The sequence below is a fragment of the Anneissia japonica genome, unplaced genomic scaffold, assembly GCF_011630105.1.
Source record: "Anneissia japonica isolate Jap-2015-1 unplaced genomic scaffold, ASM1163010v1 scaffold287735_len53880_cov110, whole genome shotgun sequence".
Lineage (NCBI taxonomy): Eukaryota > Metazoa > Echinodermata > Crinoidea > Comatulida > Comatulidae > Anneissia > Anneissia japonica.
In genome coordinates this window covers 12003-28445 of record NW_022718010.1, presented here as the reverse complement: position 1 = coordinate 28445, position 16443 = coordinate 12003, and the positions used below count along the sequence as shown (strand labels likewise).

General features: G+C 36.0%; 1 protein-coding gene across 1 annotated transcript in view; it reads right to left on the bottom strand.

Moving 5' to 3' along the window:
- LOC117110418 (atlastin-1-like) overlaps positions 1–11898 on the bottom strand; it is a gene marked incomplete at its 3' end in the record, with an annotated part of 35729 nt that extends 23831 nt beyond the window's left edge. Inside the window, exons 1-3 of the mRNA XM_033253119.1 lie at positions 11873–11898; positions 9085–9190; positions 2452–2556 (exon numbers count right to left, since the gene is read on the bottom strand). Coding sequence (XP_033109010.1) covers positions 2452–2556; positions 9085–9190; positions 11873–11898 — 237 coding nt within the window. The remainder of the gene's footprint in view (positions 1–2451; positions 2557–9084; positions 9191–11872) is intronic.
- Between the last annotated feature and the right edge of the window lie 4545 nt (positions 11899–16443).

Below are 16443 nucleotides of genomic sequence, written 5' to 3'. Positions count from 1 at the left end.
TAAAAAAAATCAACCCTTCCTAAGAAACGCCGGGCAATGTCCGAATTCAGGTCTTTGACCAGAGAGGCAAAAGACGACATTCATATTTGGTATGAATTTATCAACCAATTCAATGACAAAGCGTTAATTTTGTATATCGTATGGTCTTCCACAGAAACTATTTATATACAGACGCGGCCCAATCGGTCGGCGGAGCTGGAGTTTACGGCTCCGAATGGTTCGCAATACGCTGGCTAGCACACTTAAAAAGTTATGATATTGCAGTAAGAACTCCTTCCCATTGTCTTAGCACTAGAATTATTAGGCCTTCTCCTCAAGAAAAATGAGTTTTGTTCAGGTTGGAAAACATGGCCTTAGTAACTTGACGCCTTTCTACATTTGTGGCGTTTAGTACTGTGCTGTGTGCGCAACAACATAGGTCTATATTTTAAAGCCAAACATATCGCAGGTGTAGACAATACGGTAGCCGATGCCTTGTCTGGTTATGAGTTTACAAAAGTACGCGCAATATGCAATGTTTTGAATCCAATGACAGCTACGGTACCTAATTTATATATAATATCCGTTGATTGCAGGTTCTCAAAATGGCACGCTTTTTTTCCGGAATGATAATTTGTCGCAGAGCAACATGCATATTAGGCTACTAGATGCGGAGTCGACAAAAACCTCAATTAATGCATATTTACATAGCTGGAAATTACTCCAAACCTGGTCACAAGAGAAAAACTGTATTCCAATAACAAGTCCTAACTATGCAACTTTATTGGTTCACTGTTATAAAAAGGACTTGAACCACGCATGATCTAATCACATGATTTGGCCATGTCATACATACACAAAATCATCTCATTTCCCGACCCCGCTGACGCGTTTCTGGTTCGAAAAACGTTGCGCGGTGTTCACTCTATATCAACTTTTTCCGATGTACGCCTACCAGTCACCATAAAAATTCTGCGACGCATAGTCACTGCACTAGTTTTCATTTGAACAAGTGTGTTACGCGCCTTCTTTTATTAGCCTTTAAGGCGTTTATGAGAATTGGGGAACTGGCCCCACGTCCTGGGACAGATGGCAAATTACTACGAAAATACGTCATTGTTAATACTTCTGGATTGACCATCCCTATACGTCTCATTCAAAAACGTTAACGGGTCACCAACAGGTAATAATTAAGATCGTAAGATCATAGCACAGTCCGGTGAGACTTTCTGTTCAGTTCTTATGAAGTACTTGCCAGTTTTTGGTCAAAAAGGAAGGCCCACTAATTTATTTATAGACAGATACAGACAACCATAGAGGTTATAGGGTTTGATCCCCCCCCCCCTTACAAAGGTCAAAGCTTTAAATTTGGTGCAGCGACAAATGCGGCATCATTTGAGCAGCTTATACAAGAGATGGGTCGTTGGTCCTCCAATGCATTTTGCGGGTATATACTTTCAATTTAACAATTTAACATTTATTTACTTCCTTTTTGAATCAGACAAATATATTACAATTGATTTAAAATAAATTGAAAATGCAGGAGAGGAAGAAGGCAAGAACCCGAGAAGATAAGAAAAACCAATCTTGTGGAGGGACAGCCTGAAATAAGAGGGGGAAAAAAATGAGATTAACAAAAGAGACAAAAAGACAAAACAGGACAGAAAGCGACAAAAAACAATACATTCAAAACAAGTCGAAGACAGACCGACAGACCGCACGAATGGTAGCAACCAAGTGGAGATGGAGGAGATTGAATAAATGTTAACAATTAGTAGTCAGAAGTTAAGAGTTTTTTGAATTGGTTAGTAAAACTTTTAATGGAAGATGCATTTATCAAGTATGAGGGTAACGAGTTCCAAAGTTTGGGGCCCGAAAATCTGATGTTGTGCTGGAAGTAATTGGTTCTATGGTTGGGTATACGGATATTAGCGCAGTTACGTCTTGGCCGGTTATGACCCCGCCCACTTTGCCATCTGGGAAATCGGCCTTTCCATCGGGGACATCGCCCCTTTTCCCTGTCAGGAACATCGGCACCTGTCTCTTATACACATCTAGATTATCGCAATTGGACAGATTGACATTGATTGCATAAAGTTTGGTACATAAATAATGTTAATATATAATCTAATAGAGCAATTATGGATATTTCACTAAGAGTTTGGCAGCCATTTTGAAAATTCCAATATGGCCAAAAGACAATATCGGAAAATGGATCCTTGAATATCTGGAATGAGCATACTATTTACTAATTAGATCGCAAAACCAGCATAAAGTCGCTAATGTGGAGAATAAGACTATTTTAAAATTAAATGTAAACAATAAATAAATGTTCGTTCGTTGGTCACTGATATTTGCATCGCAAACCCTGCATAGTTCTTTTTAGACCCTGCTCTCATTACGTTAATAAATAAACCTCTTTAAGGATTCTGAAATTCCTGCCTCATTTTCAAATAAACAGTTAAAACCTACCTGTACAGAACTCATTAATGTGCTAAGTGCAAACACTGCAGCATTTTGCTTTTGTGGGGTTTTGGGGTCCTGTGTTCCTTGAGTGTCCAATAATATGATCCCGATCTAAAATTAACACCAAAATATTTAGAACTGTAATGCAATTTATTTAGTTGAGATTATTATCTGAAATATAAAGCAAACGTATAAATCTTTTGACTGAAAAAACTAACAGCATATCAGTGGCAGATTTAAAAGTATTGCCGACAACCGTGCCTTTCCTATCCACAATGCAGTATTTATCTATGAGTTATATATGTCAATCACATTTAGATGCCTCCTTTTGACTATTTACTATGCTGTACATTATGCAATAATTGGCATTTGTCCTAATATTTTGAATATCAATTTAGGTATGTAATGCAAATTAAAGGGTCGAATATTGTATATTAAGGTTACACTAGATCTTTTCTTTTTTCACGTACAGTGCTTTTAATTAGTACCAGCCGGGTACGGTGCGTTAGGAAACTCTTAACCAAGGCGGCGCGAATGTGTAACCAGTATTACAATATCTTTTTAGTTTAAGGAGGTCAAAATGCTTAAGAAGACTGTTATGTTTGACTAAATTTTTAGCTTTTGGGTGTGCAACGAGAGTACCATAATTCTGTGTTGTAAAGATATAATATCCGACGGGAAGCAACTCCTGATCTTATACCCCACAACTGATACCACTACAGTATTATGCAATTAGGCTGGTCGTTTTACTGATGTACCGGAAAAAAAATAGTTAAAAAAGCTGTTTTGGTATCAATCGATGCGTATTGGTGTCCTCCTTAACATCCGAAAACTCCTCTTTAATCCTTCTTGGGGAAAACAATTGTCATTTATGTGAAGCTCCAATTTTTAATGATTTCTCATAGATTTGGAAATACACTAAGCATACCTACATAATTTGCAGGCTGTCGTAACCAGGAATCTAATATCAGGTATCTATAGGAGACCAAGGAGGAACTTGTATGCCTATGGTGGGATTCCAGGAGGGGTACGATGTGAGAGGGGAGGGGAAAAGCCCTCAGTAGTTGAAAAAGTATAGCATGTAAATGTAAGGTTATCATCTTAATAGTATTTAATGTGTTCGGTTAAAGCTAGTTTGGTTAATCACAGACTTTGCTTTAAAGGGGAAAGAGGATTTGCATCAATGGTGGGGTGCCAAGGGTTCTCCCTCCCATGTCTGGGAGCACAATTTGTCTGGGGGAAAACCTCTATAACTGATTAATAAGCCTTTCAAATCTCTAATCGTTGGAGTTTTCAGTTGATTCGCTCTTTAGTCTCCCCTGAGCGGTTCTTGGCCGGTTATGACCCCGCCCACTTTGCCATCTGGGAAATCGGCCTTTCCATCGGGGACATCGCCCCTTTTCCCTGTCAGGAACATCGGCACCTGTCGGGGACATCAGATCCACAGTCGTGGTGCTGGTATTTGCTCGATGAGGGTTTAATGTTCCAAAATAGAGGAGAAAGGGCGTGGGGTGCGATGACACCGACGTTTGGCCAATGTCCCCGACAGGTGTCGATATTCCTGACGGGAGAAAGGGTGATATCCCTGAGGGAAAGGCCAATTTTCCCGTCAATGGTGGTGGGGAGCAGGGTGTTAATGATTCTCTCTCCAATGTCTGGAAGCACAATTTGTCGGGGGAAAAATTCTTTAAAATTGAATAAATAAGCATTTCAAATCACTAATTCTTTCTTTCCAGACACCATCCGTCTGTGGTATAGCCTACCTCAACATGTACCCCAAAATCCATGGACACATTCAAGGACGGGGTATCTGATATTAACATCCGTTAATTTTCTCAAGTGAGCATAACTGACCACCAACCTGTGCGAAAATACTCATTTGAGGTTTATGCACAATATGATGATGATGATGGTGATGAATTGTGGGAGTTTCTAGGTGTTATGCTCTCTTTAGATCAACCTCTGAGTAGTGCTTGGCCGTTCCTATCCCCACCAACTTTGCCATCGGGAAAATTGTCCTTTCCATCGGAGACATTACTCCATTTCCCGCCAGGGACATCGCACTTCTCGGCGACATCGGCCATATGTCGGTGACATCGCACCCAACCCCTTCCTTCCCTAGTTTGAAACATCAAACCCCCATCGAGCAATACCAGCACCACGGAATCTGCCGAAACATAAATCCGCTTTATCCCAGGTAAAGCTCGGTTTCCATAGAATCGCTCACCCAACCGGCAACAAACGCCGACAGTTGTCGGGAAGGTTGAGTCTGGTTCAAATTTGCCAATAGCCTTTTAGACAAATCGGGGTACGGTGCCTTCCTAATTACGTCAGAGCAGCTAGCGATGCTCCCATATTCGTCTGAAACGCAATCAGCAAAGGGTGACGCCAGCGGAAGCTAAGAGGCCAGGGCCCCCATTGTCGGGGAGAAAAAGTACAATTCGTCGGGGAGAAAACAAAATTATATGTATTTTCTACATCATCTAGTAGACTCTAAAATCGATGAAATAAGCCTTTGAAACACCTAGATCGTCTGGGCCCTCGGACCACATTTGAAACCTCTTAATCAAAGATCGACCACTTTGCTTTCGTCGGGGAAATCTGACCCTTGTCGGCAAAATCACCCCAACCCTCCCCGCACCCCCCACCCTCATGTGAAATCTTCCCGGCAGCTGCCGGCGACTGTCGCCGATAGGGTGAGTGATTGTATCGAAACTGAGCATCATGGTTAGCCCACCTTGGTAAACGGTTTTGTACCAATAGCTAAATAATAGCTAAATTGTTAGCAAAGTTTGATTTAGAGAATGAATGAAAAAGAATCTTAACTAAAATAAGCCGCTATTTTCTGCTATTGTTTTTGTTTCACTGCTTTTAATTGACTTTCGACAAACTGGGTTTCAGCAAACTGGGATTCATGGTTTTTGATTCGGCAATTGTGCACTCAGCAAACTGGTTTAGACAATCTGGCCTAGATTCTTTCCTACACACTAGAATCACATTCTTCTGGGTCCTTGCCAGGGTGTTGTTTATAGATTCCGCAGATCTCTTGTGAACAGCCTAGCACACCTATACCCCGACCCTCCTCAAAGATTTGTATCCTAGAGGCACCACTCTGCTTTATCAAAAGATCATTAATTTTAACCCCATTCATATATTTTATTAGGTTATGTGATGTGACTGGATCTCTTTCCAGTGGTTCTAGCAGCCCCTGGCATCGTCTACTAGCACTCTAGCCGTGGACAAGGTCAGTCACCTCTTTTTACTCCGGAAAATACTGGCACCACCTTTGTGCCAGACTATTAAATTATGTTACTAAGGAGTATGTGGCTCATTGGTTTGGCCGATCTCCCATTTTGGACAAGCTTCCTCTTAAAAACCAATTCCCTACTTGTATTAAATATGATCGAAATGACGATAAAAATTGGAATCAGCTCTAATAATTAGATCTAAAGGAAATACATAAATTAATAATCATCTACAATTATACACACGTGCCAGTGGTGGCTCTAAAAATTCAAGGGGCAGACCTAAGCATCGGTCATGGCCCTGGCATAAAACTACTTGTAGGGGTCTCAGGGAGAGTGTCAAGATTGAGGCATTTCCTGTTTAGAGTTAGTGGTTAAGCAGGAATGTTGCTATGGATAGTGGTTGTCTTAAGATAGGTCTGCATTTGAATTAAGACCAATCACAGGTCAATATTATGTGGGCAAGGTGGGTGAAGTAATAAAATTATTATTTTCTACTATATCTATAATTTTTAGGATTCCTGACTCTATCCATTTTCGATTATATAACGCCTTATCTTTTATACATATAAATTTGTTTCCCCAGATAATTTGTTTCATAATATTGTTGTAATTTACGGGAATAGTAATTTGGTTTTTATTAAATCATCCTGTTGTGTAAGGAACAGAATTGTAAAAAGGTGGGAATTTTTAGTATAACGGAACTTTTGAGAGGTTTGCAATTAAACTGACATTGGTCCAAAATTTTGGAAGTACAATAATGGCAAGATTTTCCATTTTTCATCGTCACCATTTCAGTTTAAAGGCTCCTACCTGTGATCTAAAATCAGTAACCCTAAGTCCACCTTGATCTTATCCAGCATACATTATTTTTCTTTAAACCTTGTCAGTTTTGTTTTTCCATATAAATTTAAAAATAATTTTGTCGCCTTCCTTAATTATATTTTCAGGAACATCCAGTATGCTAGCATTACACAAAAGTTTTGATATAGCAAGAGTTTTATTGATGGTAATTATACCAAACACAGTTAGATTTCTATTTTCCAATGCTGTTAATATATTTTCTAAAGAAACTAATTTATTTTCAATCAATCAATCAATCATATTTTATTGTCATTGTTCAGGAGAATTGGAATAGGTTTGAGGCAGGATGAGATTGGTCGCCCATAATAGCCTCTGCCTTTTTAAGAAGCCGATCATGGAAAATGGTTTCCAGAGGCATTTGTTCCAAACCAATGATATGCGTTACAGTCCTGACGACTCAGATAAGGGCATATAAGTCGTTTTCGGTAGCGCCCCCGAACCAGACGGTTATAGATAATGTTAAAATGCTTTCAATTACTGCTCTATAAAAAGACATCAAAATAGTCGGATGCATTCCAAAAGATTTAAGCTTACGCAAAAAATAAATTCTTTTCTGTGCCCTTTTAAAAATTGTTTGCACGTTACGTTGCCACTTCATATCATTGGATATATAAATACCAAAGAATTTAAATTCCTCAACAAAGTCGATTGGGACATCATTAATAAATATAGGGTATTTTGGATTTATAGCTTTCCGAAAGTCTACAACCATTTCCTTAGTTTTAGATACATTTAAGTAAAGATTGTTACTGCTGCACCAGTCTACAATATCTTTAATTTGCTGTCGATAAAATGTCTCATTATTATCTTGGATAAGTCAATGGTGGTGTCGTCAGCGAACTTGGCTATGTAGCAGTTATGGAGCGTTGTTACACAATCATATGTGAACAAAGTGAAAAGAAAGGGTGAGAGGACGCACCCCTGTGGTACACCAGTATTAATAATTTGTTTTTAGAGGTGAGGGTACCCACTCTGGTAAACTGAGGTCGATCAGTGAGGAAATTACGGACCCAGTTACAAATGGATACATCAAAACCTATTTTAGTCATTTTTGTATGCAGTTTGTGAGGTATTATCGTGTTAAAAGCAGAGCTAAAATCAATATATAAAATTCTTGCATATCGTTTATCACACTCCAGGTGCTCTAAGACCTTATGCAGAGTAATTGATACGGCATCATCTGTAGAACGATTTGGTCTATACGCAAATTGATAAGAGTCCAGATTTACCGGACACTCAGACTTTAAGTATGTTAGAACAATGCGTTCAAAACATTTCATTATTACAGAGGTTAAAGCAATGGGTCGATAATCGTTAAGAGTTATTATTGGGGAACATTTCGGTATTGAAATTATTACTGAATCTTTGAAGCAACGCGGAATAATCTGGGATAAGAGAGAACAATTGAATATGTATGTGAAGATGTACGAGATCTGACGGCAACAGTGTTTAACTAGAGATGGACTAATACCACCCGGACCTGCAGATTTTGTTGACTTGCATCTTCGAAATTCCCTACACGTTTCCTCTTCAGGAATAATTAAAGGACAATCAATGTTAAGACGACTGTCTTCAGCAGGAGAAATGCAATTGTCAACATCACTAGGGAGAAGAGTGTCAAAACGACAGAAAAAATCATTCAATTGCTGGGGAAGATTATTATCTTTTGAAAGAGTAACACTAGACTTACGTTTATAATTAGTTATTTTATTTAACCCCTTCCATAATTCCTTAGAATCACTAGAACATATATCTTCCTCTAATCTATTTTTATACTCAATTTTGGCTTTCTTTATCCCCTTCTTTAATTCGTATTTTGCTTTTTTGAACATTTCTTTATCTTTAGATCTAAAAGCTATGTTTCTATTTCGTATCAAGATCTTAATAGATTTATTAAACCAGGGGTTTTGATTAGGGTCTTAACAACAACCTTATTTATACACAAATCTTGACAGAATTTTAAATAAGAGGTAACAGATTCCGTACATGTGTTAATGTCCGAATCTTTGAAAATATCCCAGTTCGTACAATCCAGGCAGCCTTGCAGTTTCATTATATTTTCCCAATTTTTTTGATAGCAAAAATCTTCGTCGTGTCCTACATAAATTCCAAGAATTTGTATCGGTTCAGATGGCCAGGCAATATTACCTGGTGTAAGTTTCTTATATTTTTTTGTCTGCCCATCCATATAGCATTTGTTTTTTCTTTGTTTAATCTCAGACGTGAGGCATTGCCAAACTGCCCAATTACTTTTATGCTTCTGATACTTTCCTTGTTTTTCAGAAAGAGGACTGCTTCGTCAGCAATTTGGGCAATTTTCACCACATGAATATGATTATTTACAGAAATATTTATTCCATCAATTTCTAAAGAACTTCTTATCTTGGTTGCAAATACTTCTGCAACCAAAATAAATAACAGTGCCGAAAGCCCATTGTAAAAAAGAGATTTCAAAGTTAAATTTACGGAGAGTATTAAACATGACATTTCTATCAATAGTATCAAAAGCCTTTTTAAAGTCAAGACTTACTAGAGCTCCATCTAATTGGTTGATATCCATGTCCGTCACAATGTCTTCAATTAAACGTACATTATCACCACCAAACCGGCCACTAACATAGCCTTTTTGGTCACAACTATCAATAGATTTAATAAAATGTTGGAGTCCTTTTGTAAGGACGAAACTGCAATTTTGTAATTAGTGTTAAGCAGTGTGATTTGTCGCCAGTTATTGAGATTCTGGTGATCACATTTTTTTTTTAAATTAAGTTAATCACGCCTTTGCGTTGTGTTTTATAGAATTCTTGGTTCTGATAACCATAATTTAAGGAGTCACAAACAATTTTATCAATAATAGGCCAGAATTTGTTGTAGAGTAAGACCATCACAACCTGGTGATTTGTTCCTATTCATTAGCTGAATTGCTTGTTCACATTCGGTAGTACTGTAGTTATTTCACCTTCACATACATGTTTTTCCTCTTCGGTAAGAGCGGTTAGATTGATATTTGTTAAGTATTTGTTAATTGTTTCATTAGAAATGTTTTGTTCAGCGTTGATATTTGTAAACAATTGAACTTGTTCTTCTAAGACTTTATATTGCGAGTGTAAGATCCAATTTCCTTTTTTAATATCCTAATATTGTTAGTGTCACTATTGCTTTTTTTTCAATGCCATGAAAGTGATTAGTGTTAGTTTCCCTCTCTTCTCTCCTTTTAATTCTACTTCTTATTTGTGCTCCATTAGCTTCCGTAATATAAATATTATCAAGTTCCGTTTTCTTTTTTTCTAGGCTAGTTCCAAGCTCTTCAGATTTGTTATGGATTAATAAATTTTGTATTTTGTAAATATCTTTTTCTCAATTTTTATTTTGTTTTTATTTTTTTCCAAATTGAAATGAGTATTCTGCAATACTAATTTTTATCATTTCCCATTTGTCCAGTGTCAGACTCTATTTGCTTAACTATACGTATTATGTGATCAATGTAACTATTATCCTTTAAATGCTCATTTTTTAACTTCCAAAGTCAAGACCCACGTTTATCGTGGGAAAGTTGGAGTTTTAAAGAAACCGCTTGATGGTCACTAAGAATTGATGGTCTAATATCACATGAAATTGTTTTGTGCATACTATTATCTGTGACTAGAACATAATCTAACCTTCTAAAAATTATCTGTGAGAGAACATAATCTATTACCTCTTTCCTTTGTATTATTTGGTGCCTAAATGTTAATAACAAAATGACATGAGTCAAAAGTGACCTTTACAAAAACTAATCTACCGTTATTATCGAACATACTTTTGGTAATTTCAAAGTCGTGCCTTTCTTTTATCAGAGTTGAAACTCCTCGAGAGTGAGAAGAACTAAAGCTGTGGTAGGATTCTCCTTGCCAATTAAATTGCTGTATTTTTTCTCTGGTCAAATGTGTTTCTTGAACACAAAAGATATCAACTTTGTTATCGAGTGCCCATTTAAAAAGACAAATTTGCTTTTGTTTATCTCGTATTCCCCTTGCATTAAGGGATCATAAAAAATGGATATTAGACATCGTTTAAGTGAAAAAACAAAGGGTAGGCCATACAATTTACATTCAGAAAATAAAGAATAAACAAATATTGATCATAGCCAGATATCTTTGACATTAATAATAAGGATAATAATAATTGATATTGTAGGACCCTTATGTAGAACAGAACGTAGGAACAAATATATGCTAACCTTGATCGATTATGCTACACGGTACCCTGAGGCAATTCCATTACGTAATGTTAGAGCCGATGCAGTAGCACAGGCTTTGATAGAGGTTTTTACCAGTGCAGGGTGCCGGAAGAGATTGTACATGATCAGGGGACTAACTTTTTATCATGCATTATGCAAGAAATAATTAAAAATTTTAGGAATACAACAATTAAAAACAACAGTATACCACCCTCAAAGCAATGGGCTAGTATAAAGATTAAGGACATTGGAATCTAAGCAACGAAAGAACTATGATTACTGTGACTACATCCACCTTTCCTGTTTGCATACAGGCAAGTTCCCAGTACAGCTACGGGTCATTCACCTTTTGAATTGCTATATAGTAGAGAGTTCAGGGAACCCCTAAGTCTGATTAAAAGCAATTGGATATCAGGTAGAAATATCTAATAATATCATACAGTACACGTTAAGCATTAGAAAGTGACTAGATGATTTAAAGAAAGATGTTAATGCAAATAAACTAGAACATCAGGAAATAATGTCACAGAATTAAAATAAAACTTTAAAAAAAATCGTGAATTTGAGGAAGGCGATAAAGTTTTAATATTTCTCCCCGTAGATAACAGTAAACTACATAGTAAGTGGCAGGGACCTTTTACAGTTACCATAAGACTTAATGAAGTAAATTATGAAGTATATATGGGAGGTACAAGAAAAGAAAAAGAGAACATTACATGTTAATAATATGTTAAAAAGATGGTATGATAAAGTTGAGAGTCAGGCGGGAAGTTACTATGTGGTGGCAAATGTAGAATCATAGAGGAAGTAGATTTAAATTCATCAGTCCATGGCAATGAGTTAGATGGTGAGATAGACATAGCTTTATGTTATCACCAATCGCAAACAAGGAGAGACGTTAAAATCAATAATAGCTTGACTGATGAACAAAACAAAATCCTGACTGAATTGTTAAAATATCATAAGAAAGTTTTATTTTTCAGATGTACCAGGAGAACTCACTCAGTGACTCATAAAATTAAAACAAATGGTCAATTGCCTATAATGCATAGGGCATATAGAAGATTAATTGGACTTCATTCATTTGCACCCAACTCACCATTGTACCCTTTCTTTGAACCCCATCATTTGCTGTATATGTTCCTCTTGGCTATCCTTGATACCTTATATGGATTCCTGGCTACAAGCCTTCAAACATTTTTCTAAAAATATGTGCTCGAAGTATTATCTTATCTGAGAAATCATTGACGTTTACGGATTTAAGGAGTTTTACATGTTAAAGAGGACATCCTTGTGCATCGATTGATACCAAAAAAGCCCATAATTTTGACCTAAATCGACCAAACTAAATTACAATTTCATAAATAAAGTAGGCCAATTAATGTGTAACTAAAAAGCAAAACCAAAGTTTACTTACCTTTTTACCGTCAGGTAAAACGATGAAAAAAACTTCACTCCACATCCATATACCTGTTGTCACCCTGTCAGAACCAGCTTTCGAAACAAATCCACTTTGTCCTTTGTCCTATTGGATAAAATCAATAAATTATATAACAAATAAATAGAATATCATAGATAATGGCAATAGCTCTCTAGCAGCTTTTGTACCGTGCTATATGTCATGTCCACTGTACAGCATTTTTTTTCTTTTTTCCTGAGCAAAATGTAATTCAATCATAATTTATGAATTTTCATATTGTTACTTAGACCTTAAGTAACAATGTGTATAATAAAAAAAAGCAATAGTCGTCTATTTATGCAAGAACTACCATTTTGTTTGTTTATGCAAATATACAGTACTAGTTCTTCACATCAATATAGAATTAATTTATTTCATTCCACTATTAAACAAGTAAGATAGACAGCAACAACAACAACAACGACAGCGACAGCTACAACTGCAACTACAACTAATCATCATTATTGGTTTTGTTTTAGCTCCGGTAAGGAGCTTTTGAAACAATCGGCTGGTTGATTAATATATTTTTTGTATGGGCAGCCGTTATGAGCAATATGCTCTACAGCCTCTATAATACTGCCCACATCGGAGCTCTTGAGATTACGAAAACTTGTTTTTCTTCTTGCACAGTTTTTTCCCCAAATGTTTGCACAGGGTTTTTCTGTCCGGCACTTTAATCCCTTTCCATGCTTATATTTTGTCCAAACTTTGTCCAACCATACACCATTATACCAAATATGTGCCACGTAAAATGTAGTGACAATCTGAAATAAAGTGTAGATGTGCGAACCAGTAAAAGCAATTAAAGTAAACTGAAATGTCTTTTTGTTATATGTATATATTTGTACTTCAATTAATCTTTCGGAAAGAAATATAACATGCAGTGTATGTACATTCAGAAAACAGTTTTGAAGTTTTTATATTTAGAGAAATTGCCCAAAGTGATTTTACTAATATTTTATCAAATATGACTTGCAGCCCTAAATTGTACAAGTGTAAATCCAATTATTTATGACTGATATAAGTATATGTTCTCTCAATGTTCGTGGATTGTGAGACCACATTAAGAGACATACAGTCTTTAGCTGGTTTCATGATCAGCCTTACTCCATTTTTCTGCTTCTGATAAAAGCTGTAGAGAGATCTTGGAAAAATGAATGGGGCTATTCCATCTATCACAGCTTTGGTACGTCAAATTCAAAAGGTGTATGTATACTTCTAAAATCAAATTTAACATGTAAAATGGAAAATATTTATTCGGATGATCATGGTTGTGTACTCGTCCTTAATATTGTAATCAATGAGAAACCCTTGACATTGGTTAACATTTATGGCCTGAATATTGACAATGACATCTTTTTCTCTACACTGATAGATAAAATTATTGAAGTTGCAAAATATCCTCTTGTTATAGGTGGAGACTTTAACACAATTTTAAGATTGTAATTTAGATAAATTAAACGGAAATGGCCAAACCCACCCCAAATGCGCAACCAAAATTAAAAATATGATGGAAATTCTGGAATTAGTTGACATTTGGCGCACAATTAGTGGAAACAAGAAATAATTCACTTGGAACTCAAATCACTCTCCTCCTATACGGTGTAGACTTGATTATTTCCTTGAATCACATGACCTTCGCCCGTATATTAATGTAAAATCTATTGAAATATCAGCAGGCTTTAAAAGCTATCACTCTCTTGTCTCCCTGTCGATTAAGCTCCAACCTCCCTCGGGGACCGGGTCTCTGGAAAATGAACGTACAGTATTTTAAAAATGAAAGTTATATCCAATCGATTAAAAGGGTCATAGCGGAGACTGAAACGGAATGCAATTCTGCTAATTTTTACTCAAATTTAACATGGGAGATGATAAAATTTAAAGTACGGGCGGAGAAGTCAATTCAATTTGCAATTGAATTTAAAATACGTTGATCCTTCGCCAAGTGAAGGAAGATGCGCTCTCCAGATGATGAAATGGCGTTGCCATCTCTACCGTACACACATAGGTATCTTGGTGCCAGTATGCTGGGCTAGCTCCGGTAGCTGTCACCTAAGAAAAAAAATCCTGCAAAATAACTACCGTGCATTATGAATGTAATCATTTATGGAGCATTTAAAGAGGTATGTCTAAAGATTTTACTGATTCACGAACAATTGTCAAGGCTAACAAATTTATCAGGGCTCGCAGAATCGCCTGCCCGACGTCCCAGGGCAACCAAATATCTGCGTCGGGCAACCAAAAATAGGGTGCGTTCCGACGGGCAACCTCTTTTTTTAACATAATATTCTGTTAAAATATTAATAAAATATTCATAATTATCACAGGGTTTCTGACCTCGCCGGTCATCCCTGTCCGGCTCTCAAATTTCCGACCGGCATCTGAACTGTGCCATTTTTTACAAAGACTTTTTCAACCTTAGAAACATAATTAAACACAAAATACTTTGCTAAAAATCAAGGGCTTTTAACTGTAAACGCCCTATTTATTGAGAAAATAACAGTAGAAATACACGTCCCCATGGTTACGTTGATTTTTAATTAAGAGTCTTGAAACCCCGGAAATTACGAAAATTTCAAAGGCTTATTTAATCGATTTTAGTGTCTTCTAATATATCATAAACATTTTCTTTGCGGTCTAAGGAATTAAACAGACAGATATCAGTATTTATATTTTTAATATGAGATGTGTATAAGAGACAGCTTTCGACCATAAGTCATCATTAGGTATATATAATAGGCCGATATATTGCAAAGATAGGTCAAAGGTCAATAAAAGTTTCTGGTTGATATTGAGAAATTATTCTGTAAATATAAATATAAATATAAATGTGCATATTGTAAATATTTTGTTAAAAAAAACCAACTCTATACGACCAGTGGTTGCCAAGATATTACAATCACGCAAAGTTGAGGTCAAAGGTAAAAAACGCAATTTCCGGTAATTTCTAGAGAAAATTGTCCATTATAGTAAATATAAATATGCATGTTTTAAACATTTTGCTGCAAAAAGCAACTTTGTACGACCAGTGGTTTTCAAGATATAGCTCCCTATATTTCCACCCCTAATTTGCATATTTATGCTAATAAGGTCGACAAAATTTTTGAAGAAAATGTTCTATTAGGGTAGATAGAAACATGCATGTTCTGAACAACTTTAAGAAAGAAGCAACTTTCTACGACATGTGGTTACCAAGATATAAGTACCCTACTTTTTCAGACCTATTTTGCATATTTCAGCTAATTTGCATATGAAGATGAGCGCAAAAAAATTGGCGACTCATTTTAAATAAAAAAAAAAAAAAATGATCACGAGATGACATAAGCCACCGGACTAGATGATACAGTGTTTTTGTTTTTTTTAAGATGAACAAACGCTTAATACGGCAATACAGATTCTTGATAAGTTTAGTAAATATTCCGGTCTTCGTGTAAATTTTGACAAAAGTAACGTTCTCAAATTTGGCTCCTTTAATAATACCAACTTTAAAGTCGAATGTAACAAAAATATTAATTGGACGGATGGGCCTATAAAATACCTGGGAGTACACGTTTCTGTCAACAGTGACCAATTATTTGGACTTAATTTTGAAACCAAATTAGACAAAATAGACAATGTTCTTAGAACATGGAAAATAAGAAATCTATCCTTAATTGGAAAAGTTCTGATAATGAAGTCTTTGACTTTACCGATTTTATCGTATAACTTTTCAAATCAACCAATACCCTCTACAGAATTTATCAACAGAGTACAAAATATGTTTTTTGCCTCCTTTGAGATGGAAAACCGGATAAATTAAGAAGAAAAACTTTATACAATGAGTTTGATAAACGAGGATTAAAGATGCCACATATACTAAGCTATATATATTCTCTCAAAATTTGCTGGATTAAGCGTTACCTTGATGAAAGTGATGCAAAGTGGAAAACCTTCTTTACCTCTGAATTACAATCTATCGGTGGAAGAAATATCTTCACATGCAAATTTTTAAGTCCGGTATTCTTAACCATGGATTATATGGATTATATAAAGATGTATTATCAGCCTGGAGTGAATATCATTTTTTACCTAACCCGGATGTCAAGTGTTATGGAATAATTGTTGTTTTGTTAATAGAGCTTTTAAAATTCAAAGTCACTGGTGGAATGCTGGTATTCGCACAATAAAAGATATAACACATAGCGAGGGGTCTTTCCTTCTACAAAATGAGT